Source organism: Geotrypetes seraphini, chromosome 7 (genome assembly GCF_902459505.1).
Source record: "Geotrypetes seraphini chromosome 7, aGeoSer1.1, whole genome shotgun sequence".
In the NCBI taxonomy this organism is placed as follows: domain Eukaryota; kingdom Metazoa; phylum Chordata; class Amphibia; order Gymnophiona; family Dermophiidae; genus Geotrypetes; species Geotrypetes seraphini.
In genome coordinates, this window is record NC_047090.1 from 70,052,349 (window position 1) to 70,079,160 (window position 26,812).

A 26,812-nucleotide genomic window follows, 5' to 3' on the forward strand; every position below is an offset into this window, starting at 1 on the left:
TTTTAGACATTTTTGTGTTTCGATTATGAGCCCCTTAGTATTTTGTTGCTATAGCATACTTCAAATAACCAATAACGATTTACATATGGTATCATAAGAAAAAATTAACCCAAGGGTTTCACACATTATTTAACATGTCAAGGATCCATTGACATAAAAAAACAACAAATACACACACACATGAAATTGATGTAGGTCTGACAAAAAGCAATGTACAGTTGAAATGAAAATCACAGAATTAAAATACAGTATTTAAATAGAAAATAAAACCAAAATGATTTAGGCATATCCTTTTATACGAGGTATACCTAGGTGCACAAAAGAGACATATAGAGAAAAAAGATGGAAATAATCAGAAATCTTGGTGCAACTTGCTTCTCCCATTCACAAGACTGGTTAGGTAACTTCGGACATCAACCAGGAATAAAGCCTTTGACTTTGATCTGCCTGTAAAACAAAAGCACAACATTCTCTAAGTCCAGCATTCATATCATCCCATTTTTTTAGCAGTAAACTTACTAAATTCATAGGGTGACATGAGCTCAGTTGATTAATGCGGACCCACTTAAGGATATACCCATTCACAACCCCAACATATCTGGTAATGCAAATTTGATAAGTGATGCTTTATTCATCATTAAGTTTCGACTATGTTAGCTGGGAAGGAATATATGTTGGATTTGGCTTTGTATTAGTTGAAATGTTAATAGAATATTCTATCCACAATTTGGGACTTTCAGCAGTCATGTTTAAATCATAGTCGGCTTTCTACCTATAGAGAAATGCAAGGTCATGCATATAGGGAAAAAGAACCCGATGTTCAGCTACACAATGGGGGGATCATTGCTAGGGGAAAGTAACCTTGAGAAGAACTTGGGTGTGCTGGTGGATACAACAATGAAATCATCAGCACAGTGTGCAAAGAAAGCAAACAGAATGTTAGGTATCATTATGAAGGGTATCACGACCAGGACGGAGGAAGTCATCATGCCACTGTATCGTGCAATGGTGCACCCGCACCTAGAGTACTGTGTCCAGTATTGGTTGCCATACATCAAGAAGGACATGGCGATACTTGAAAGGGTCCAGAGAAGAGCGACGAAAATAATAAGAGGTATGGAAAAGCTGGGGCTCTTCTCCCTGGAAAAGCGGAGACTTAGAGGAGACATGATAGAAACTTTCAAGATCATGAAAGGCATAGAGAAGGTAGACCGGGACAGATTCTTCAGACTACGGGGAACCACAAGTACAAGGGGGCACTCAGAGAAACTGAAAGGGGACAAGTTTAGAACCAATGCCAGGAAGTTCTTCTTCACCCAGAGAGTGGTGGACACATGGAACGCGCTCCCGGAGGTTGTGATAGGGCAGAGCACGCTACGGGAATTCAAAGAGGGATTGGATAGATTCCTGAAGGATAGGGGAATTGAGGGGTATAGATAAAAGTAGAGATAGGTTAGGAAGAGTATAGATAGAAGAAAAAGGGGGATTACAGGGCTAAGTCAAGGAACACCTGACAGGTCTTTGACCTGATGGGCCGCCGCGGGTGCGGGCTGCTGGGTGCGATGGACCTCTGGTCTGACCCAGCGGAGGCAACTTCTTATGTTCTTATGTTCTTAGTGGCATGTCTGAGATTTCTTTGGACAAAAGAAAACTTATTGCACAAAAGCTGTTGTAAATGTGAAATATATTCTTCTCCAAGGACAAGCAGGCCTTCTATTTTCACAGCTGGGTAACATTATCTGACGGAGCCTGGCATGGAGCTAACTAGCATTAAAATATACAGATGTTGCTAGTAGCGCTGTACCACACATGCATGGGTGCTTTCCCACCCAATGTACAAGCACAAATCCCGTCTTTATTTTTCTGTGGTTCTCTCACCTTAGTATTTTTCCATGTGTATTTGTGCCTTCCCATACAGGTCTTTTTCAGATTTTCCCTCATTTTCATTTTTCTTATATTTTTTCTTTTAGTTTTTTTGTGACCTTTTTAAGTTTTCTTTCTCTTTTGCAGTGTTAGGCCTAGATTTGAGCCCGAGCCACCAGGGGAAAAAGGGAAGGGATTTTACCCCGGTACTTTCTTGTGCCCATGAAAATGGAAGGCATTTTGTCCCATCCTAGACTTAAGGGTAGGGTTAGCATTTTTTAGGCTGCAAAAATCCAGACATATGGCCGCACACTGTTCAGCCTCTTGCCTCCTCCCCCCCCACTCCCCCCCCCCTCCGTTCTGCCCTGGCCTCGCACAGTTCTGCCTTCAGCTCCATCTTATTCTACCGCAGACCCTCCCAATTCAGCCTCCAGCCCCACCCCCACAAAACTCCTCTCTTCTTCCCCGACAAGCTCCGGTTGTGTCTAGAGGGCAATCTGCCGGGTTTTGGAAAGTCTGTCCGGGAAAGGAGCGGGGGTGGAAACCAGAGCAAGGGAGAGGCGCCTCCACCCCGGGCGCCTCTCACCCTCGCTACGCCATTGATGGCATCTAAAGACCTGTGTGGTCCATCCAGTCTGCGGTTTGAAAGCTACAATTAACACACATGCAGCAAGGAAAAACCAGAGAATCATTTTGCTAGCTGGAGTGAGAAGGAAATTAAAGCAAGTGACTACTACTCACACTGTTGAATGATAGACCATTGGCAATAAACCCAGACACTTTTCATAAGCAAAACAAGCACTTGTAAGCAACCTTCCAGCACAGCATAGCCAGAAATAAAAGAATGAGAGAATAAAACAGGCAACAGGTATATAATTCCAGCCTAGAAGGTGTTTGAGATCAGAAAATAGTATGAAACTGAGTTTAGAGGGTAAGATGTTAATCTCTCACGTTAGGATTGGTGCAGTGTCCAGAGAACACTGGATACTCAGTTAATTGGGAAAAATCGGAGATTTTCCCCCTTAATGATCATATTTCTCCCTCAGACCTCACTCAATTTTCTTTCCCATGGTCGCGTGGGGCTGTGAAATACCTAGGTGTCTTGATACATAAAGATCCAATTCACGCTCAAGATCTTAACCTGTCTAAAATCAAAAATGTAGTCCTGAACACTATATCTCGTTGGTCTCCACTATATTTATCTTGGTGGGGCAGGATTGCTTCCATCAAAATGACTCTTGCCCCCCAAATAAACTATATCCTCTCAATGCTCCCATCTTTATGTAAGAAAACATTTTATCAGTGGCTGGATAAAAAAATTTCTGAATTTGTTTGGAATAAGAAAAAGCCTCGAATTGCTCTTACCAAATTGAAAGCCTCCAAAGTTCATGGCGGTTTAAATTTACCAGATTTCTACTTTTACTATATTGCATCATTGGCCAAATATGGAGCTTATTGGATCACGGACCCCTGTTCCCAGCTTGGTTCGAGATGGAACGATTTATATGTACACCACTACATGTCTCTTGTATGGCAACAATTCCAATCCCTAGACATTTGAGAAGATACTCTCTGTTGAGTGCGACGCAGCATGCCCTTCATCTATTAGATGCGATAGCAGAAATTTCAATCAAAGATAGCCCATTTGTGTCTATTTGGAACAACCCCAAACTCCAACACAACGGAAAGTCACTTTCATGGAAAAGATGGCAGCAGGCTGGGCTATGGTTTCCTCATCAAATAACTACTCAGACCTCTATTGTGCCTTTCAACACACTCTGCTCTACATACTCATTACCTCCTTCCACATTTTCTCAATGGCTTTCCCTCACTGAAGCAATATCCTCTCAGTCCCTACGATTTGACTTTGAGTTATCCATTCACACTATACGCCATTGGTCTTTACTGGCTATATCGAAGGGCAAAGCAATCTCTTTATTTTACAGCATACTAAGGGACAACTCCTTTATCTTTTCTCCTCATTCCATGAAACACTGGGAATCCATACTAACAACCCCTCTTACTGATGTTGACTGGGATCTTTTTTGGTCCTCAACAAATCGTCCTCTCTTATCTTCCAGAGTTTCACAGTCAATGTTCTTCGTCATGTGGAATGCGGTATGGACTCCTTTTCGGATGTGGAAAGCCAACCTTAAACAAAACTCTATATGCTGGAATTGTATGAAGGAGGCCGGAACCCTTGATCATATGCTCTTCCACTGCACTCCAGTTCGCTCCTTCTGGTCTCGCATTTGGGACACTATAAAACATGTTACTAACTGTTCGGATGAACTTTCTTTGGATATTATAATTCTCAGATCTCAGCACCCCTGCTTTATTCTTTCGAATTGTCCTCCTAAACTTATTGACACTATGTTTGTGACTGCCCTTATGCATATATTGAAGAATTGGAAATCCTCTTCATCATTGGACTATACTTTTTGGTGGAAATCTTTGTGCATGTATCATAAATTTGAATCATATGCTTATGAGAAGAAAAATATTGCTCGATTATCCATGAACATGACACTATGCAACTCACCTTGGAAATTCTTAGACTCCTATGTTAGATCTGTTTCATAGACACTCCTGTCCTTCTCTCTTTCTCTTTCTCTCCTTCTCTTTCTTTTATCTTTTCTCTCCTTCTTTCTTTCTTTCTGTTTTCTTATAAACAGTCCAAGTACTTTGGATCTCTTAGAAGGTTTCAAACCCAATTACAATTGATTGTAGTTACTGCTGTGTTACACTAAGTGTTATTAGTTTCGAGATCCCGGTGTCGTACATGTATCTGAATGCATTATTGGACTGTATCTTTTCATAAAGCTTAATAAAAAATATTGAATAGAGGATTGGTGCAGTGATGCTGTCTGTGGCAGGTGTTAAACTTTGCAATGCTTTGCCTGGAATTTTGCGATATTCTGATGGGAGGATGAATTTTAAGAAAATGCTGACTACTCAATTGTTTGTTAGTGCTTTCTTGTGCTAAATTTTTTTTCATTTTCTGCAATTGTGTTTTATGATTGTAAGCTTTGTAAACCGTATAGTTAATATACGGTATATCCATTTTTAAATAAATAATAGGTATATCAGCAAATAATAATATCCAATATCTTCAACCTTGCAAAAAGTAGGAAATATCCCATGAGCTCCCCAAACTGCCTGGAGTGCATAGTTGGTATGTAAAGATACAACAAAGAGAGATCAAGTCCAGAGGTTGTTCACACCAAAATAGGGTCCTGAGTACAAACCCTTTATTTGGTGATAATAAAAATGACAGACCAGGAGAGAGACAAAAGAGAAATATTTATTTACAAAGCAAGTCAGGATAATAGTATACAGAAAATAATTTCCAATGTGTCTATAAAGATGTTAAGACTTATATTACACACAAAACTATAAAAAAAAATCCTCCAGTTATATATATTCCCTGACTTGCAATACCAGTGAAATAACCTTCAAAGTTATCGTAAGAACTTATTTAAAGAGGGAAAAGGCCTCAGAAGCCACGGGGCAGACACCTGCACCGGAGCTATGAGAGTGAGCAAAGCACTTCAACTGCTCTCCCCCATGCTTCTATCATTGGCCAACAAATCCACTTAGGTAGCAGAAAATCTCAAAGTTCAGGTACACCGGTTAATATTAGAGCAGTGTCTAAACAAAGTGCATTCAGTGAGAAAATTCAAAGCAAATATAATTTATCTTTCGGTGTTTAAACATGCTGCTAAGCGCTGCTCTCCATTGCTGTTCACTTCTCTGTCAGTGTGCAGAAAAAAACTAAAAGTGGGAGTAAATCCCTATGTATAGCCTACAGCCGATGATGGCCAATGTTTCACGATCTAACAGATCATTTCTTCAGGGCTCTAAAGTGGCAAGAATGCCTGCAGTCCTTTGCTTTCTCTCATAGCTCCGGTGCAAGTGTCTGCCCCGTGGCTTCAGAGGCCTTTTCCCTCTTTAAATAAGTACTTACAATAACTTTGGAGGTTATTTCACTGGTATTTCAAGTCAAGGAATATTCTTGGCAAATAGTACCCAGCATATATAACTGGAGTTTTTTGATAGTTTTGTGTTTGATATACTCCGGTTCCTCTATTTATATTTTTTTAAATTCTTTATTCATTTTCAATATTTTCAATAAGTGCAATACAAATTTTTATGCATTTTATATTTAAGACATCACTTAATACTCTTTCAGGAAACAAATCAATCTATATCCCTCCCCCCACCCTATCCCATAACTATTATAAATTTTTAATTTAATAATCAAATCTTTAAAAAGCTCATTATGATATACATTTCATATCCATAAGAGATAATAAGCACTAATAAATAAACCCATACATTAATTTTACAAGAATTCAGAGAATCATTTAAAAATAAATCCACCCTCCCTCCCCCTGGATGTGCACATAATATATCAATAAAAATCAAATTTACAATAGATCAACAAAAGACGTCAATGGACCCCATATTAGCTTGAAAATTTTTATATTCCCTAACGATTCTGCAATCATTTATATCAAGCATAAATTTGCCCACCAGAATGTAAAGTTAAGACGGTCCCAATTTTTCCAGCTACGCATGATCAACTGTACAGCCGTACCTGTCATAATTAGGAACAGTCGACCTTTATATTTATCTAACGGATCCTTGATATGCAACACAGTTCCACAAATAACTACTTCATAAGATAAAGGGATTTTAGATTCTAAGATATTATTAATATGTCCCCAAATTAACTTCCAAAAAATCAGTATCCTAGGACAATAAAATAGTAAATGATTCAATGTACCTATATCTAGATGACAGTGCCAACATCTATTAGAGTTATCCAACTTACATTACATTAGGGATTTTTATTCCGCCATTACCTTGCAGTTCAAGGCGGATTACAAAAGAATTATCCAAGATGTATTACAACAAGAACTTACAAAAAAAAAAAAAATTGGTCATTTTCAAAAAGAGTAAGAAATGGGTAAGGTTATTTGTTTGGGGTAGTTGGCTTTAGTGAGAGGTGGAGTTTGAGACTTGCGGTATTATTTCTTTTTTCAGAGTTTTCTTGAAGAGTATGGTCTTTATTTCTTTTCTAAAAGTCTTGTAGTCGAGGGATGCCGTCAGTAGATTAATCTAACCGGGGTCCAGAAAGAACAATGCAACAAAAAAACAAACGTTTGTCTCATAGATGATGACACTGTACACCTCATCCTCCAAGACCAAATACGTGGCCATCGAGATGCAGAAATATACTGTCCAATCTCGATGCTCCAGATATCTCTAAGAGCATTTTTAGGTTTCTTATTCATAAAATCAGATATCAATTTATACCACCTGGCGGCCTGATGTCCCATCATATCTATTTTTTGTTTTGGTAATTTGTGATACAAAACTTATATTACTGCACATATAGCCAGTGATAGTGACTGCAGTTTCTATATATTCTGCACTGCTGCTTATCTGTATAGCAGCTCTGTGTGCTAATATTTTTACACATTGGAAATTGACCCAATCCTGTATAAAAATGTGGGGGAAAAAACCTATTTAGAAATACCTTCACCATTTTCTTGTGGATTCTGCAAAATGCTTAGGAACAGTTCGGCAGCCTCAGAAGCAGTGATTAGGTTTGAATTCTGGCTGCGTGTTTCTAGAAAAAAAAAAAGAAGAAAAGTATTTCTTGTCAAAACAATTTTAAAACCAGGTACAGACATATTTCAAATAACTTAACATTGCTGTTAAAAGGTGTAAGGTAACTACAGGAATACATAACCATTATTTATCCCCATAATTCCAAGTAAAACCTAGTTACAAAACAGCCACATGTGGTACATTAGTGCTGTGAAAGTTGTAATATGGAGAAGCAATGGCAGAATACAGAGAATTATATCAGCTAGCTGAAAGAGGGAGCATGCCTGAAACATGCTCATAAATACCTCTTATTCCAAGTGATAAATATCTGTTGTGATATCTAATCTAATCTAATCCTTATATATGATTCAACCATTCTTAATAGCTATAAATTTCATAAATTTACTGAAGCTTTGGACTAGAGAATGACACGGTGACAAAATTAATCACCGTCCCCATCCCGCGGGAAACCATCTTCATGTCATTCTTTAAGGAGAGAGGGAAGAATCAGAGTATAATTGGGCACAACCACTGACCCGCAAGCTTTGCTTTGAAGAATGCTGGTGTAGAAGGATTGAGTTTGAAATAGACACTAGAAAATGACATGAGATTATTTCCCGCGGTTATCCGCGGGGACGGGAACGGTGATGAATTTTGTCACCGTGTCATTCTCTACTTTGGACCTCAGTAAAACCACTCATTGCTCAAATGTTTATCATAGCGATTAGCTTGACATGAATGGTCGGGTGAAGACGGAGAGATTGTGGGAAATGATCCTTGATAAAGCGTTGAATACACGAAATATGTCGGATCCGAGTTTCCCTGATCATAAAAACTGAGATAAGTGATAAATCTTTAGTACATATGTAAAAGTATTTGACTAGTAGCACTTTAAGGCACTTTTTAAGCACTTTGAAACTATTGCACTTTAAAAACTGTACTTTAAATATTGAAATCCGATTAGGATAAAAAAGAGAGCCAGTGAGGAGACAACACATCAAGCTTATCGCTATGATAAACATATGAGCAATGAGTGGTGTTTCTGAGGTCCAAAGCTTCAGTAAAGTTATGAAATTTATAGCTATTAAGAGTGGTTGAATCATATCACAAAATATATTTATCACTTGGAATAAGAGGTATTTATGAGCTATATGCGATTCCAAGTTAGAGTACTATTAAAGAAATAACCATCTTAGTGGGACTGATTGGCAGAAACATGTACATTTTAAATCTAAGATGGGGTTTAGTTTTCTGTATTTTCAGTTTGTTAGTATATCTCCTAATCAGTGACATAGTAAGAGTAGGAGGCGCCTGGGGCCGTAGTGCCCGCCCGTACCCTCCTCTCCACGCCCCCACTCCTACCGCACCCTCCCCCTGCTTCTTCCTGCCCCCTGCTCCACACTCACGCTCTCCCTTCCCCCCCTCCATACTCCTAAATCTTCTAGTGCAAATGGCTTCTCCAGCATGTTCCTCTTGCCAGCGCTGAATTTCCCTCTGACATCACTTCCTGGCCCTGTGACCTGGAAGTGATTCAGAGGGGAACCAGGCTGGCGTGAGCAATAGGCAGAAGTTGCTCGTGCTAGTGAAGATCTACAGAGGTACAGGGTGAGGGACAGGGATGGCGCGAGCGTGGCATGGTGTGGCAGGGTGGGGTGGAGAGGTGCATATGCCCCCATCGACATAGTGCCTGGGGCGGTATGCCCTCCCCCCCTTACTACACCACTGCTCCTAAAGCTGTGGTTCTTAAACCTGTCCTGGAGGACCCCCAGCCAGTCAGGTTTTTAAGATATCCCTAATGAATTTGCATGTGGCAGATTTGCATATAATAGAAGTGACAGGCATGCAAATCTGCCTCATGCATATTCATTAGGGATATCTTGAAAAACTGACTAGCTGGGGGTCCCCCAGGACAGGTTTAAGAACCACTGTCCTAATGCATATCTATGACTATAGCTATCTGAACCTTTTTCACTCCCTGGATTGATTGCAAATGTGTCTGATATTATGATAGTCTCCCAGTCAGTTTTATTATGGGGGCAATTTTGAATAGCCCATGTTTGTTTTTATATACTCTATATGTACAATATGTTTTTCCACCAAAAACTGCAAGATTGCATGGGTTATATATTTTTAAATAAAAGTTCACAGACACTTTCAGTTTTAAAGGGAAGAACCCTGCATAGTTTCCTGTTCAGCATTAGAAAGAGCAAACCTGATTCTAGGGGTTTAAAGAACAATTCTGTAATCTAGGCACCTGCATTTTTGTGTTACATATGCAAATGTCTAGAATATTGGCACTTGCACGTGTAACTGCACACATAGCTACGTAAATAGTAGCAGAGCACTTAGGTCAAAGTCTGAAAATATCTGCTTAAATTGCATGGCATGTATTTGCAAGGGGTTGCATACAGGGGCGGATCAAGGACACAGGCAGGACTCCCATTGTGATTGCTGTAACTGCGTGGATGCCTGTATGTTAGGCACGCCGATGCAAAGTTATTCTTGTATACCATAACGGAACCTTGGCACCCAGGCTTTGTTGTACTGTAGAATAAGCTCCTACCAGTGGATGTGCTCGGTTGTAGAGCTGTCTCCTTAGCATTTGGGATTTTAGGGCCTTGCTTTTGAGGGAATCAGGTGCATTCCCAGTGGCAGAAAAATAGAGGGCTTTCAATTTATTTGTACAATGAAAATTTTTTGTGGCTTTTTGGATGGATTCCAAATAGAATTTTCTAGTCCCAGCATCAATGACATCATCAGCTCCTCCTTTCCACACTTCTAGCAACAGTATCAGCATCCCATTCTAATAGCATTAGCAGCTACTACTACTAATAATAATAATCATTTCTATTGCCATACAGGAAGTGCAGATAAGAGACAGTCCTTATTTGACAGAACTTAAAGTTTATAATCTGTTCAAGACAGCAGTGCCTCCCTTTTTCCAGCAGGATCAGCTCCCTTTTTCAAATCAAGCCCCAGTCTCCTCTTTTTCCAGCATTGTGTCCCCCCCAAACACACACACACTTCTCCCAGCCCTAATCCCAGTCACAGCATCAGCCCCCCCCCCCCCCTTTTCTAAGCTCCAGCATCAGCATCCCCCTCTTCTCCAAGATCCCCTCCTCTCCCAGCCCCCAGCATCAGCTTCAACCACTCCCCCTTTCTCCCAGCTCCAGCCCCCTATGTTTGCTTGCATAGCAGTTTGCTTTTTGGACCAGTTCTGTAAAAGGGTTTACAACAAAAAACACTTAGCTATATTTCACAAAGTACAAGCTCAGTCAGCAGTCAAACAAAAGTTCAGCACTGCTGACTATGCCTACAGGGGTTCTCAGTGTATGTGAATGATTTAAATCTCATGGCCAGCATTTTCACACGTAAGTGTATGACTGCAGATTATCTTCATTTTTCAAAAGCTGTACTGCATAACAGATATTGTGTGAAACATTACAACTGACTTGAAATCGTTCATATGCTCCTTACCTAGTTGCAATTGGTCAGAGAGGCTTTTTCGTTGGCTCTCATCTGAGGTGAATCCATGCCCATCTGCTAACAACAATTTACATAACATTAGGTTGAGGAGGGTTTCTCTTTCCACAGTAATGGCATGGCATATTATTATGGCTTTTTAGATAGATTCCATTCAATAACCTCAAATAAAGTTATCCAGCCCCAGCATTAATGTCATCATCAGCCCCCCCCCCCCCTTTCCCACACTTTTTATATAAGAACTCAGGAAGAACCATCATCACAGGTTAGCAAAATACTCCACCAAAATACTACAAAACCATTAGAACAACTTCTTAACTAACCATAATATCCCCACATTTTCCACACAACAACAATCTAAAGCTGTGTCTTCAACAGAATTTTCAAAAGCTTGAAAATCTGATATTTATCTGGAGATTTCCAAAACTTAAAAGAAATGCCTGTAGCATACAGTGCAAATAATGCTGCTTCTTAAAAAGCTTTGGTCACCAGATAGTCCCATAATCCTAACAAGGGTCTCCCCCTCCTTTTACTGAGCATTAGAGCTGTCTAATTCACTGATTCAGTTTGGATGAATCAATTTGAATAGATCTGTTTTGTTTTGTTTTTTAAAAATGGGCTTACCGATTCAGGCCTGCTCTTGGACTTTCCCTCTGCCGGAGTCGTTCTTTCTGATACAACTCTCTGTTTTGCGAAACAGTAACTCACTGATACATCCAGAGAGGTGTCAGCTTCATCGGTTTGTGGTATTGGCAGCGATTTCCCACATGCTGCCTGTCACTAACCTGGAAATCTCTCTGTGGCAGAGGGGAGGCTTCCAGGTTAGTGGCAGGCAGTATGTGGGCATTGCTGCGGATACCACGACCCGATGAAGCGAGCCTAAAGGAGAAGAGAGAACAGAGAAGGGGAGGAAGGAAATATGCTGGCATGGGGAGGGGAGAGTGGAAAGAAAGTTGCTGGCACAGGGGAAGGGGAGGGGGAAAGGAAGGAAAACTGCTGCACAGGAATCTGGGAGGGAAGGAAAGATGCTGAACATGGGGGAGAGAGAAAGAATTGTTGGACATGGGAAGGAGGAGAGGAAGAGAATGATGCAACAAAGAGGTAAAAAAGGGAGCGAAGGAGAAAACCTACATATGTTGGAGGGGAAGGAGGCATGCATAGATAAGAGAGAGCGAAAAATGTTGGACTTAGGGTAGAGGGTAAGGAGAGATGGCGCAAGGGGAGAAAGAATGAAATGTTGTATATGATAATGGAGGGGAGGAAAGGAGAAATGCTATATGGAGAGGAATAGAGAGGTTTGACCCAGGGCACAAGGCAGGGAGAGAAAGAGAGAAATGGTAGACAGTGGGAAAGAAACAGAAATGTTGGATATGGCAGTGGAAGGGAAGGTACAGAGAAGGAAGATGAATAATGAGCATGGAGGAAGAAGAAAGAAGAAAACATCAAATGGGCAGGAGACCCTGGTGAGCGAGTTAACAGAAGACAAAGTCTAGAGCCTGGGACTAACATGATTGGAATAATAAAATTACCAGACAACAAAAGGTCCAAAGAAATAATTTTATTTTCTATTTTGTGATTACAATATGTCAGATTTGACATCCTGTCCGAGCTGGTGTTAGACAGCGAGCGTAAGCTAGGACCTAACAGTTGAAAACTCTTTTTTGTTTATTTGTTTTATTTACACCACAGCTCCGGCATATGGTTGGAGAGGGCAAAGAAGGGTGGGGTGGGTGAAGAGGCTACAAAATAAACCCACCAGGACATTTGATAAAAATGCCCAATTGGGTGGGAAAAGTGAATCAAATCGAATCAAAAAATTGATTTAATAGGCCAAATTGAATCGAATTAATCACATTATTCCCCCTGAATCGGGCAGCACTACTGAGCATACTGCCTCAGGGGAGCAACATTTCTTTTTTTTTTTGAAAATATTTTTATTGAATGAACCAGTCACGAGAAGGACAATCAGCAGCCAAGCCAAAAGATAATAACAGCATAGATACAATAATCAGGCATACAATACAGCTAGGCCAGAGATCATACAGTCAAATATAGCCGTCTCAGGAAAGGTCGCAATTTTCATGTTTAAAACAGAACAACAGGAAAACAAACCTCCCTCCCGTCCCCCGCCCCAACCCCCCCCCGTCCCCCCCCCCCCCTTGCATCCTAAGGAACTAACCCAGCTTAGAACGAGTCCCAGCACTCCACATAAGCCACTGATTGCCAGCTAGTGGCATCCTTCTTGCGTTGCCGCTCCCAGACCGCCATTTGGGACATACTAGCTCTCCATTGTTGGAACGTAGGGCACACACTACCCACCCAGTGTTGCAAAATTAGCTTCTTAACGAGCCCTAGGGCCACCAGCACAAAGCGTTGCAGAGGCGCAGAAATACCAGCCTCAGTTAGGGGAGCCGTGACACCAAGCAGCAGAGTCTTGTACGACCATTCCAGGGAGCACCCCAAAACATCCTCCACCTCTTGAAGTGCACGTACCCACAGCGATCCCACCACAGAGCATTCCAAAAAATGATGCACCAGCGTCCCCTTGAGAGCAGGACACCTGGTACAAAAGGCATCAGGCCACAGACCCATAGTGTATCCAACGCTGCGGGTGATATAAGCCCTATGCACGATCTTAAGATGAATTTCATGTAAGGCAACGTTGGGAGTCGCCCCCGCTCCATCCGCAAAGCATTGTGACAACTCAGCACCCGTAACCTCTTCACCCAACTCAGAGCTCCAGCCATCCGCCATTCGGGACAGAAAAACCTCAGCAGGCCTCCAATCTCTCCCCAGTTTGTACCAAGCCGAGAGCGAGTTAAATTCAAAGGAGAGGGAAAGGAAAGCCTTATCCAGCGAGGAAAAGGAGGGCAACTTCCCGGACGGCAGCCGAAGCGAAGAACAATAACTACGTAGTTGTAGATAGAACAGTACGGACCCTGCAGTCCACGCCCAGTGCTCCTGACATGCAAAAAAATCCGGCAGTCGCCCCGAGCCCAGCTCCACAAGCTGGCCAACAAATCGGCACCCGGATCGGCTAGCCCGCACAAAGAAGACATGTGCACCCGCAGGGAAAGCAGGATTAGCCACGAACTCCATGAAAGGGGAGGGGCCCGACGAGCCCCCCACTTCTCTGCGCCACCACCCCCAAGCAGTCCGCAAAGGTCGCAACAAAGAAGCACAAGTGCCAGCCCCGGGTCTCAAGAGATTAAACACGGATACCGGGTCCGCCAACATGGACCAAAAACCCCTCGGGGCAAACTTAGTTTCCCCTGTGTAGATTTCGTGCACCCAGCGAAGCAAAGCCGCCACATTATAGAGTCGGAGATCCGGGAGATTTACCCCTCCCTGAGACCGTTCTCTAATAAGCTTTGGGTAACCAATTCGCGCCCGTTTAGAGCGCCATATGAAAGAGGAAACAATGCCTTTATATTTCCTAAGATCTCTACATGTGACCCATAGAGGCACCATCTGCAAAGGATAGAGCAGCTTTGGCAAGAGGACCATCTTAAAAAGAGCAACGCGACCAAGAAAAGAAATCGGAAAGTCCATCCACCGCTTGCAAAGCGTTCCAACCGCATCTAGTTTGTCAAGCACATTTTTTCTATATACCACACGAGGATCCGCATGCAGAAACACTCCCAGGTATTTAAGCGTGCCCCCAGACCATTTTAATGGGAAAGAAGGGTCATGGTGAGCCACACAGTGAGAGTGAACCGCCAAAGCTTCCGACTTTTCAAAATTAATACTCAAACCGGAAAACATGCCAAATTGTTGGATAATCTGAATTAGTGCAGGCACTCCCGTAATAACATCCCCCAAAAATATAAGCATGTCATCAGCAAACAAATTGATTCTAAATTCTTGCGTCCCCAGATGTATACCCCGCAATTTTGTAGTGTGCCTGATCTTAATCGCTAGAGGTTCAAGGGCCAGTACGAACAGCATAGGAGAGAGCGGGCATCCCTGACGCGTGCCTCGAGCTAGGGAAAAGGAGGAGGTGAGCGCCCCATTCACCAAGATCTGTGCAGTCGGCTGCTCATATAGTGAACGAACCCCGGCCAGAAAGCTCCCCATGATACCCATCTGTGGTAAAATCCAGAATAGATAATCCCAGAGAACTTTATCAAATGCCTTTTCCGCATCCAGGCTGACAATAAGGGCATTCTCCTGACCCTGGTGTCTCCGGAGCAGCGCCGGGTTCTGAAGTACAGATAGGGCTCGCAAAACATTAGCTGAAGAATACCGCCCTGGGACAAATCCAGCCTGGTCCGGGTGAACCAGACCGGGCAGGACCTTGCCAAGTCGTGCAGCCATAATGGCCGCAAAGAGCTTAATATCTTGATTCAACAGAGATATAGGCCGATAGGACCCCAGCTGGTCTTCCGCCCGTCCAGGTTTCGGTAATACAACAATGTGAGCGTGAGTAAGCCGATGCGGAGGCAAACCCCCCTCACACATGGCCTGACATAAAGCCTGAAAGGGACCAATAATCCTCTCCCCCAGTAATTTGTAGTATTCGGGGCCCAGTCCATCCGGGCCAGGAGCTTTCGCAAGCTTTAAAGCCCGTATAGCTCTCTGGATCTCAATGCCCTGCACTGGAGCGTTAAGTGCATCCCTCTGGTCCTGGGACAACTCAGGGAGGGGAAGGCCACGAAAAAACTCTGCTCTCTGCTCAGTGTCACAGCTCCCCCGATCATAGAGAGCCCGATAAAACTGTACAAAACTCTGTTGGATAGCCTCGGGCGAAGTTGCCTCAGAGCCATCAGGAGCCCAGATTTTGGGAATATGTCGCCTGCGGGCCCTGCGATTAACCAAGGAGGCCAACAATTTCCCTGCCTTGTTGCCCCACCTATGCAAACGGTATTTATACATCTGAATATCCCGCAGGGCTCTCTGTGCCAGTAAATCATTAATTTGACGTCGCAGCTCCACGTATTGACTCTTGAGGGCTGAGGAACTCTTTCTATGCAACTCCCCCCGCACCTGACCCAACTGACGGGACAGATCCAGCAGTGCCTTATCCTGTGCCTTCCGCTTATGGGAGGTGTAAGCCATAATTTTACCCCTTAGAACAGCTTTACTAGCCTCCCAGTATATCACCTCGGAAACATCAGCAGAGGAGTTATCGGTGAGATAAGAATCCCATTGGTTCGCCAAAAAAGTGCGGAAATCTTTATCCTCATACAAAGTGGGATTCATTCTCCAGCCCGACAAGGTCCTCTGGGGCGCCTGGTGATCAAGAAGCTCCATCCAGACCATGTGATGATCGGAGAGTACTCCATCCTCAATCGTCACTCTACGGACTCCGGACACAAGGGGTGGGGCAACTAGCAAATAATCCAATCTACTGTGTGCTTTATGCACTGGTGAATAGAAAGTAAAATCAGATTCGTCTGGATGGAGCGTGCGCCAAAGGTCCACAAGGCCCAACTGCGAAGCAACAAAGTTGATCCCCTTGTGTTCCCCTTGATGTAAGCGAGGCCTGGGAGGTTTACAGTCAATTAGGGGGTCAGCAGTAATATTGAAATCCCCACCGAGCACCAGTTGGTACTCAGAAAAGGGAGCAAGGGCAGCAACTAATACAGAGAAAAAACGGTGAGAATACACATTAGGGGCATAGATAGAGCAAAAAACATATTTCGTTCCCTGAAACACCCCTGCCCAAATTACATACCGACCCTCAGAATCCGAAATCATTTTGTGCATAGTACAGGTATGTTTCTTATGGAAAAGCACAGCTACACCCCGCTGTCTGTTATTAAAGGAAGCAAAAACAAATTCACCCACCCAATCCCTGCGGAGCTTAGCATGCTCAGACGCGTTGAGATGTGTCTCTTGAAGAAGCAAGACATCCACCTGTAGTTTCCTACAGTACTGAAGTACCTTACTACGCTTAACAGGAGAGTGTAACCCATCTACATTAAAGCTAGCAATCTTAACCCCCGGCATAATAACCAGCTATACCCAAACTACACAAAAAAGACCAAAGATCATACGGGACGGCAGCACCAGCCTCCCAGCCGAGCCGGCGCTCCGTCCACTCATACAAAAGTTCAGACTGAGCCAGATTCCTAGGATGCACCCCATACCCCAAACTACCCACCAACTCAATATTCAACTTCTTCAAACAAACCCCCCCCCTGCAGACAAAAGAACCCACCCTCCTCCCCTCCAACAAACCCCCCACCTTATTCCCCATCCACACTGGCGACCACACCCCCATGCCACCAACACCCACCGCACTCAAACACCGATGCTCACACTCCCCCCCCTCCCCCAGCCCCCCCCCCACGCAGCCCCCGCCACAAGCACCGGTCGCAGCCATGCCCAAATCAGCCTAAGATAAAACAGTGGAGAACAGAGGACAGGAAAACATCCCAGCCCCCGGACAAAAAGACCAAACACAAAGGGCACAAAATAGTAAAAGAGATCCAAGACAGCCAGCCCCACAGATTAACACAAAACAAGGCAGCTAGCTCTCCTGGGCAGGTCTAAAAGGGATTCAGAATAATGTCATCAGAAGTCCAGTCCTGCTCAAAAGCCGGCTGAAAGGGGTAGGAGCATCTTCTCCCCAAGTATCTTGCCAGCAAACCACCAAAGGCCCCTCAGCACGCATCCGGCAGTAACGCAACCAAATCCAAGCCAAGAAGCTCCATCCCCAGGGCAGCAAGGTAATCCAAACAAGCAAGAATAGTCTTCGTCCTAGAGGAGTCCAGGAGAAAGCATAGGAGGCCCGAAGGCTCACTTCCAAAGCAAAAGTCTCCAAATCCTCCGACAGGGATGCCCCTTGAAGAACAAGTTCATCACTGAGCAGGGAGACTCTCGATGAAGCGCTTCAGCTCCTCCGCCTTAGATACCGTAAAGGTGCGGTTCTCATGGGTCAAGCGCACCTTAGCCGGGTAGAGAAAGGCAAATCGGATTCCCCTGGAAACCAGTTGAGAGCAATAAGGCGTGAAGGTTCTTCTCAACTCCGCCACTTTAGTAGAGAAATCCTGAAAGATCAGTAGCTTAGCACCCTCATACAGCAGATGTCGCGCCCGCTTAAACAAATCAAGTAAGCGGGCTTTAACAGCATAATTGTGGAAGCGGGCCAGCACAGCTCGAGGTCTGTTATTACCATCCGGATCACGCCTGTGCCCCACCCGATGAACACGCTCCACTACCACAGGTCCCTCAGCGTCCGGAAAGCCAAGCTCCTTGGGCAGCCACTGTTCAATCAAGTGCTTAAGCTCAGAATCTGGTACAGTCTCTGGTATTCCAATAAATCTAAGATTCTTTCTGCGAGCCCGGTTTTCCTGATCTTCCACTTTCTCCTCCAGCTGGGAAACCCGGGCCTCCAGAGAAGCAAGCCTGCCATCAGCTATTCCAGCCCTGTCTTCTTGAGCCGATAGTCGCTCCTCTACTTGTTGCAGTTGTGCAGCCTGCCCCACCAGGGTATCTTTAAGGTCATCCATAGAGGCATGCAGCTTTGCCAGTTTTTCATCAAGCAGCTGCGAAAGGTGCCTCATGGAGACCTGCATCACCTCGTCCGGGGATTGGGCCGTCACGGCGTCCGTTTGGGTCTCCGCCATCTTACTCGCCGGGCTCCCAGAGGTCTTTGTCGGCCGCGAAACCTTTGGCGGCATACTCCGCCGCTGAAGAGTGCAAGTTACGGTGGTGCTCAGCCCCCGGTCGGTCCCGGTGCCTAGCGACAGCTGTGCCAGTAAGGATCTATCAGAAGTCTAACAAGAGCTGATCAGAGGCACACCGGGAGAAGAGGAAGTCAGTGAAAAACAAGGGAGGCAGAGCAGTTCTCAGTGGTTCTCATTGTGCAAGCTCACCAGCCAGCACGTGGTCTCCCGCCATTTTGTGCGTCGGGCTCCCCAAGGACCATGTCGGCCGCGAAATTGCTGGCGGCTTACTTCGCCGCTGGGTCGTGCAAGCCGCGAGTGCAGCCCTCCGCCGGTTCCCGTTGCTTAGCAACGGCTGCGCCGCATATTTAAGAGCCCGTGCCGGTCCGGAGTGCGCCGGGAGGGGAGGAAGTCGGGGGAAGCAGAGCGGAGCTCAGTGTGCAGACGTCCGCTCAGGAACCAGCCATCACGTGACCCCCCAGGGGAGCAACATTTCTAAACTGTATTCTGGCACTAAGGGCTCCTTTTAAGAAGATGCACTAGCGTTTTTAGCACACACACCGGATAAGCACGCGCTAGTCGAAAAACTACCACCTGCTCAAGAGGAGGCGGTAGCGGCTAACGTTCCTTCATAAAAGGAGCTCTAAAAGTCTATAAAAAATAACTAATTACATCCCCCAGACTCTCATTGTGGATAAATGTTTACATAAGTTCACAGTATTCACACTTTTAACAATTGAATAAAATGATTTAATAGAAATAGGTTGTGTGAAGGGACATGCTTGCAGAGATTGTACAATTAAATCGCTGATACTGGATACATCAGACCATCCTAATAGTGAATTTCATCCTGCAACCAGACTGGGACTGGGTTTTAAATTTTTTGTCTGCTATAGGTACATTTTCCGGTCAATATATGGCTAATAGTGGCCATTTTTAAAAAAACTGACTGCCATTGTGGAATTAGACCCTGATATTCTATGCTAGGGTCATATCCAGACACCTGCATTGAATATCATGTCAAAATATTCCTACCAGCATTTACATGTTCTTTCCTATATGTTTATATTTAATACACTTGATATATCGCTCAAGCTAACAACAGTTCTCAGTGGTTAACAACATTCACAATAATTTTTTTAAAATGTGAGAAAATGAACACCATAAAATACAGGACACAATGCCACAGTAAATATCTCGCTCAAGTCCCTAATAATCCATTTAATAAGTATGATCATTTTGTGGAATTGATTATCCAAATGCCTTCTGAAAACAATATGTTTTTAATAAAGACTTAAAAACCTTAAAGTTGGTTTCCAAACAGAAAATTTGGGACTGATTCCATAGACTTGGTGCTATATTCAGCTGGGCACAGGCATAAGAGTATCAGTCAGGTTTTTCCTGCCCCCTCCCCCACACTCCTTCTACTCTCCCTTCTCTTTTGACCCTCTGAACAGCACTGAAACTCAAACAGAAACCCACACTGTCTGTAGCCCCCTACCCCTGATCCTACCTTTAAAATCCATAAGGACCAAAGAGCAAGAATGATGTCCACTCATATCTGCCCATTGCAGTTCTGACCTCAAAATATCTACCATAACCTCGAGTGGCAGTCTTGCAGTACTAGCAAAAGCAACGTTGCCCCCACTGCATGCATTCTTAGTTTATGTACATGAACTGAGCATCTGCTGGGGTGCTTATGTCAGTGGCTGGCCTTTGTTGCTCTGATTGTCTGGGGGAAATGGGGTTTGAAGAGGATGTCTTCAGCTGGTGGGGCATAGGAAACCCTGCCAGCCAAGGTATTTCTAATGAGGGGTAGACAGCAAAAGGGAAACACATGACTCCCCTCCTGAGTCCACCTCATACCTCCTGACTACACCTTTGGTGAGCAAACGCACTGAATATGGCCTGTGTCCACATAACTTCCAGCTCCTCCTGTAGTGTGATCTGCAAATACCACTTTATACTATCTACCACACTCTGTACACAAATTGGTCTCTCTTTTCCTCTCTCTCCCCCCCCCTCTTTTCCTTTCTCGTCCTTTCTTTCAAGGTTTAATAAGCATTTTGTATATAGTTTGTTATAGTAATTTCATCCTTAGTAAAATGTATGTTTTTGTCTTATATTCCCAACTATTATATTTAAGTTGCTTGAAATTATGGACTTAAAGTAAAAATGATTTCTAACTGGGATTCTGAAAAGTTTGGAGTCCAGCCCTGCCCCAGCCATCTTGTCCAGGTGCTGTGCTGAAAGCACTTATTCCAAAAGCATGACTGGGTGTGCCAGTAAAAGGACTGGGACCTGCAGACAGTGTTAAGTACAGACAAAGACAGGCCAGATGCAAAATACACAAAAGCATGGCTAGATGTGCCAGTTACGGTCTGCAAGAAAATCCCATCATGACATCACCGAGATAAAGACTGTCCTGCTCTGTGATGCACTGCTATATGATTAGATGCGAGATAGAGACTGCCCCTGAGTTTTGATGCATTCTGGGAGCCCCCCCCTTCCACACACACACACACATCTATAAAGCATCAATACCATGTGGGGTTCACTCTCTTTTCTCTTTTTCCTGGGTCACCATGCTGCACATCACTATCTCTACAACTTCACCATGTGCACATGCCATGTGCTCGGCCTTCTAATGACTTTTCAACCAGCAGTGTGAGCAACTTTGAACCTTTGATCTTAGAGAAATTTTGTCTAGTGTATCTCTATTAATTCTTTGCTTAACGATCTTACTGTTTCTACCAGCTTGATTGTAATTTTATATTTGCTCTAAAAAGAAAATAAACTTTCAGTTTGCTTGTAAATGTTCTGGTTACAGAGCTGAGTGTTAAGCGAGCTAATTTTCCCCAAATTAATAGTTCTTTATAATACACATTTCTCTAAGCCAGAGAGGGATGTGTATTATTGGTTAAGTTCCATCCAATTAATAATAATTTTTAGCAAAACTCCCAGGTACCACCCATGCTCTGCCTGAACTGACAACTGCAGTCTCCAGGAAAATTCAGGATGCCTCCAACAGATATTATACCATAAATCTTTTCCATTTAAAATTCACAACAATATAAAGTCTACCAGGCAAATTAGCAAAATGATCACTTATGACCACTATCTCAGATTTAGAAAACTTTTAAAAGCATGTCTGTACCAAAACAGGAAGCTAACCCTGAAGTAACTGAAATGGTAATCATAAAAGCCCATTTCTAAAACTGTCTAATGCGACTCCTGGGACATAAAGATTAGCCAATGATGACCTACTTGCATAGGCATCAGAATGGGAGGGGAAGGGGGTAGCAATATTCCATGCTACAGACCCAGGGCAAGCAGTGGCTTCCCCCATGTCTTTCTCAGTAACATACTATGGACTTTTCCTACAGGAAATTGTCCAAACCTTTCTTAAAACCAGCTATACTATCTGTTCTTACCACATGTGTTCCAGAGCTTAACTGCCAGAACTCTCACCATAGGATTTTTATTACGCTGTGTTAAAATTAGCAGTTACTGAAGCTTAATATAGCTCTTTAGATTAAGTTAATTGCAAATCTAGCACAGCTAGTATTGGGAGCATTCCAAGATATAGGTACTGCATAAAACTGCTCACAGCATGCCCATGCCACACACCCTCACACAAAAAGCATTTAATACACAGTTTACCAAATGGAAACTGCTAAATTACCACAAAGCCCTTAATGCAACTATGTGCTAGTAGTTACGATGACAATGTTATGCATGCCATGGAACTCCAGAAGAACTAACAAATTGATTCTGGAAGAGATCAAACCAGCTATGTCACTCGAAGCCCAAATGATAAAGTTACAACTGTCTTATTTTGGTCACATCTTCAGAAGAGAGAGAAGGACATCATGTTTGGGAAGATCGAAGCAGAGAATGACACGGGGAAAAAATTTGTCCCCGTCTCTGCCCCGTCCCTGTGAGCTCATCCCCATCCCGTCCTGTCCCTGTGAGATTGGTCCCCATCCCGTCCCCACAAACCATATGATCCCATCTGCACAAACCATCTCCCTTCTGTGTTCCTATTTTCCCCATTTATATTATCTCTCCTCTGAATCTGTATATGCCCTCCTGTGTCTGGCATTATCCCCCCCCCCCTGTGTCCATATACCATCCCCATGTATCTCCCCTTTATATTTATGTCCCTATGCCCCATGCACATAATCCACCGCCCCCATGTATCTCCCCTTTATGGCTCTGTCCCTATGTCCCATACATATAATTTTCCCCCATGTATCTCCCCTTTATGTCTCTGCTCCTATGCCCCCATGCACATAATTCCACCCCTCCCTCATATATCTCCCCTTTATGTCTCTGTCCCTATGCCCCCATACACATAATTTCCTTCCCCATGTATCTCCCCTTTATGTCTCTGTCCCTATGCACATAATTTCCTCCCCCCCCCATGTATCTTCCCTTTATGTCTCTGTGGGGACAGGACCATTCACCACTCCACAGGGCGGTGAATGGCCTTGTCCCCGTACCCGCAGCAGCCAGGTTTTTTTTTCATCCCCGTTTCACCGGGTTACCCGCAGCTACCCGTGGCTAGCCACAGGTAACAGTCACCGTGTCATTCTCTAGACCGAAGGAATCAGGTGAAGAGGGCAAACTGCAATCAGATGGCTGGACACGTTGAAAACAACCATGGGGATGACGCTGGAGGCCCTTACCGGACTAGCACAAAACTGATTTCTTTTTAGATCCGCAATTTATCAAGTCGCTAGGACTCGAACACGAGTCGATGGCACCTAACAACAACAAACTGCAACTTAAGGGTGCAATACTACTGTATAAAGGTAGCTAAAATTAGGCACCTGAATTTTTCAGTGCTAAGCTAGTTTTCTACAATGGCAATTTTGCAAGCCAACTTTGTTATAGAATACTAGCATAAGTTAGCAATGACGCACCTAAATTTAGACACACACATACACCATGTCTACAGCAGGTGTAAATGTGTGAGCCTAAATGTTGGCACTTATACATGCAACTTACAGTATTCTATAATTCTCTTTCATAAACATAGGAGTCTGTACAATAGGTGAATATTCTCTGGTCGCAAACTGTTGCAGAAGGAGGTCAATCACATCTTTTAGCTCCTCCTTCTTCACCTGTAGAGCCTAGTGCCCTCTCCAGTTTTTCCTTCTGGCAGGGAACTGAGAAGATATGTCCTGATCTGGTCTGTTCGGAGTGGGGGGGGGGGAGAATATCCTTTTCATGAGGCTTACGTGCCTAGAGGTCCCCAATTTGGGGCTACTCTTTCTGGGAGAGGACACAAGCCTCTATCATATCACCCCAAGCCAGCTCTTCTCCAAGATGAAGAAGATTACAGATAATACAAAACACAGCAATAAAAATGATCACTAACTCAAAAAAATACGATCACGTTACACCACTTCTACAAGCAGCTCATTGGCTACCAATCACAAATAGAATAACCTTTAAAATTTTACTGTTAACTTTTAAAATTCAACAAACTCATGCTCCAACTTTTCTACATCGTTTCTTAACACCGTATTCTCCATCCAGGGCATTGAGCTCAACACAACAATAGCTATTGACTATCCCTTCATTAAAAATAATAGGAACCAGATCTACCATTTTCTCAGTTATAGCACCCCAGCTTTGGAACAATTTACCAATTTATATTCATAATGAATCTTCTTTAGAAAAATTCAAGCGTTCCTTAAAAAGTTTTTTGTTCAAGGACGCTTTTGAAAAATAAACAATACAATTTCACAAATCACCAAACTTCTTAGATCTAAATTAGATTTCTGTATAGATTATAGATTCATCTTTTCTCTTCTTTTTTTTTTTTTTCTTTTCTTCTTTCCTTTCTTTTTTCTCTCCTTTTTGTGTTACTTACCAAATGTGTTCCCCACTAAATGTTTTCTTTCTCTCTTTAAAGATTGTAGTTCATCCCTTTCACCTTCCGAACCAGTTATGTATTAGAATGGATAGAATTTGATTGTAATTATGTTAAAGAGTTTTGTTCTACCCCCCCATTTTTAAAATGTTCTATGCTTTGAAGCTTTTGATATTGCGTACATAATAAAAAATTTAATAAACTTGAAACTAGCCCTAACCGCTTTAGCCTTTCCTCATAGGGAAGTCATCCCATCTATTTTATACAGATATCTCAACTGCATATGGAATTAAAAAAATTGTTGTAGAGACGCATCAGTTGATAAAAAGCCACTGTTATGGGAGAGGAGCTTAAACATGATGGCAGCCTGAAGGCATTCGGCTGAACGCGCTCGAGTCACTTACCAATGGTGAAACAGAAATCTAAGACCCGGGTTTATCCATCGGAACCTGGGGTGTGACAATTGCCTGGTCCAATGGATGCGTTAATCAAACACGGTCCCCGTGGAGAGCCAGATGAAAAATCCTCGGCGCAAGGTAGGGGCATATCGGAGAGCCCCAGCACGTCTTTTGAGGTAACCAGTCTTTCACTGGAAGAACGAACCACGTCAGCACAACCACTCCCCTGACTTGTGTTGCGGGACTCGGGGAGTGAGGGGAGTCTAGCAGCTGCCTCCAAGAGCTGCGAGGACGAGGAGGAAGAAAAACAAGCAGCCCAGAGAATGTCAGTTGCTTCAGTGAGCCAACTATTGCTGCTAAGAGACCTGGAAATGGCAGGGGACTTACAACAATCACCACAGAATAAGTTACAAGAAGGTACTGTGAACCTCAAGGAATTGAGATTTAATTTTACGGTAGCTCCCCTGCAGAAACCTTCTGTGGTAGATTTAAATTCTCTATGGGAAGCTATTTCCACTTTGCAGCTGTCCCTGGGAACTCAATTGCAAACACTTTTTTCTCATTGCTCAGGGATCCTATCTGTGACACTTACATTGCAACAAAAGGTGGTCAAATTAGAGAAAAAAATCTGTTGAACAAGAAAAGAAGTTGGAAATCTTAGGAGTACAAAATCTGTTCCTCATAAAAGAAAAGGGTAATATCAACTTTAAACTGGAAGTTCTGGAAAATATAACACGAAGACAGAATTTAAGATTGATTAATTTTCCTAAAGTAGCTACTACTCCAGCACTAGATATGTTTAAATGATATCTCTCAGAGATTTTGAAAATCACATAAAACTCATTTCCCCCATCTCAAAAATCTATTACATTTCCTTGGGAAAGAAGAAATCTCCAGAAGATCCTCAGGAACCAGCAATAGATGTTTTGGACTTGACAAATTTATTAGAGAAGTCAGATTCAGAACAAATTCAATTTGCTTTAGATTCAGATAGAGAATGGTTGTTGAAGTTGTGTTTCTTTTTTTTAATATAAAGATGTTTTGTTTCTGAATCAAAAGATAAGAATGTATCCAGGTGTGTCCAGAGCAATGCAAAAAAGGAAACAATTTTTGCTTTTGAGACCCCAGGTTTTAAAAATGGGTGCAACCTTTGTATTAAGATTCCCATGTAAATGCCTTGTTAATTTCAAGGGAGCTAGATATATTTTCTTTGAGTCTGCACAATTGGCGAGATTTATCTTAGAAAATGAGGTGAGATCTGTAAGCACCCCTGTCAATATTCAGGAATAAAAGCTTTAAGTTAGTAGGTTGGGATTAATTCAGGTTCCCGTCCTTTTTCCTAATAAATGTTTGAGTAAATTATCTTCGATTTTGTTGAATCCCCTTCTCCAGTGATTGTGGACTAATTAACAGTTGAAACAGTTATTTTATTTTTCCTAAAATTATTTCCTATATAATTTGATTTGTGGTGGATACTGTTTATTGCAAATATGATTGTATTATCATTAAAAAAAAAGAAAATTTAATAAAGAATAAATACAAAAAAAAAAGCCACTGTTACAAGTTAACAGCAAAATAACTTGAGACTTACATGCACCTTTTAAATACAGCATAGCTTGTGGCGTCCAATTTCTTCTCTGAAAGTGCACCTTCAATTAAGAAAGAAAAGAGAAAAATTCATTTTATTAAAACATAGCCTTTGGGATATAAACAGAAGAAAAATAGATCGTTCAGACTGTCTTTCTGTGATTTTGCTCATTACCTGAGGAGCACTCTGAGAGTAAGAGATAAATGAAGATCCTAGTAGCAAGGCCAGAGCAGAGGCTGTCAGTCTGGACAGTACCTGTGTATAAATAATGACACAAGCAGGCAGAGATTACAGGAATTAAAGGCAAAAGAGATCAAGGTGGATTTTAGAAATTACAAGATATAACAGGAACTACAATTCTGCT

At 42.9% G+C, this 26,812-nt stretch overlaps 1 protein-coding gene across 3 annotated transcripts; it reads right to left on the reverse strand.

Annotated features, from left to right (window-relative positions):
• SPX (spexin hormone) lies at positions 1–26,812 on the reverse strand. 3 transcript variants are annotated; one of them, XM_033953049.1, is made up of 5 exons: positions 26,623–26,812; positions 26,458–26,509; positions 10,960–11,022; positions 7,409–7,501; positions 1–447 (listed from the first exon to the last, which is right to left on the reverse strand). In XM_033953049.1, the coding sequence occupies exons 2-5, from the start codon at positions 26,471–26,473 to the stop codon at positions 353–355; spliced, it is 267 nt and encodes an 88-aa protein (XP_033808940.1). In that variant the 5' UTR covers positions 26,474–26,509; positions 26,623–26,812; the 3' UTR covers positions 1–352. The 3 variants fall into 3 exon arrangements, with proteins under 3 accessions (XP_033808940.1, XP_033808938.1, XP_033808937.1); XM_033953047.1 differs by having other exon boundaries at positions 26,452–26,509; XM_033953046.1 differs by having other exon boundaries at positions 10,960–11,025; positions 26,452–26,509.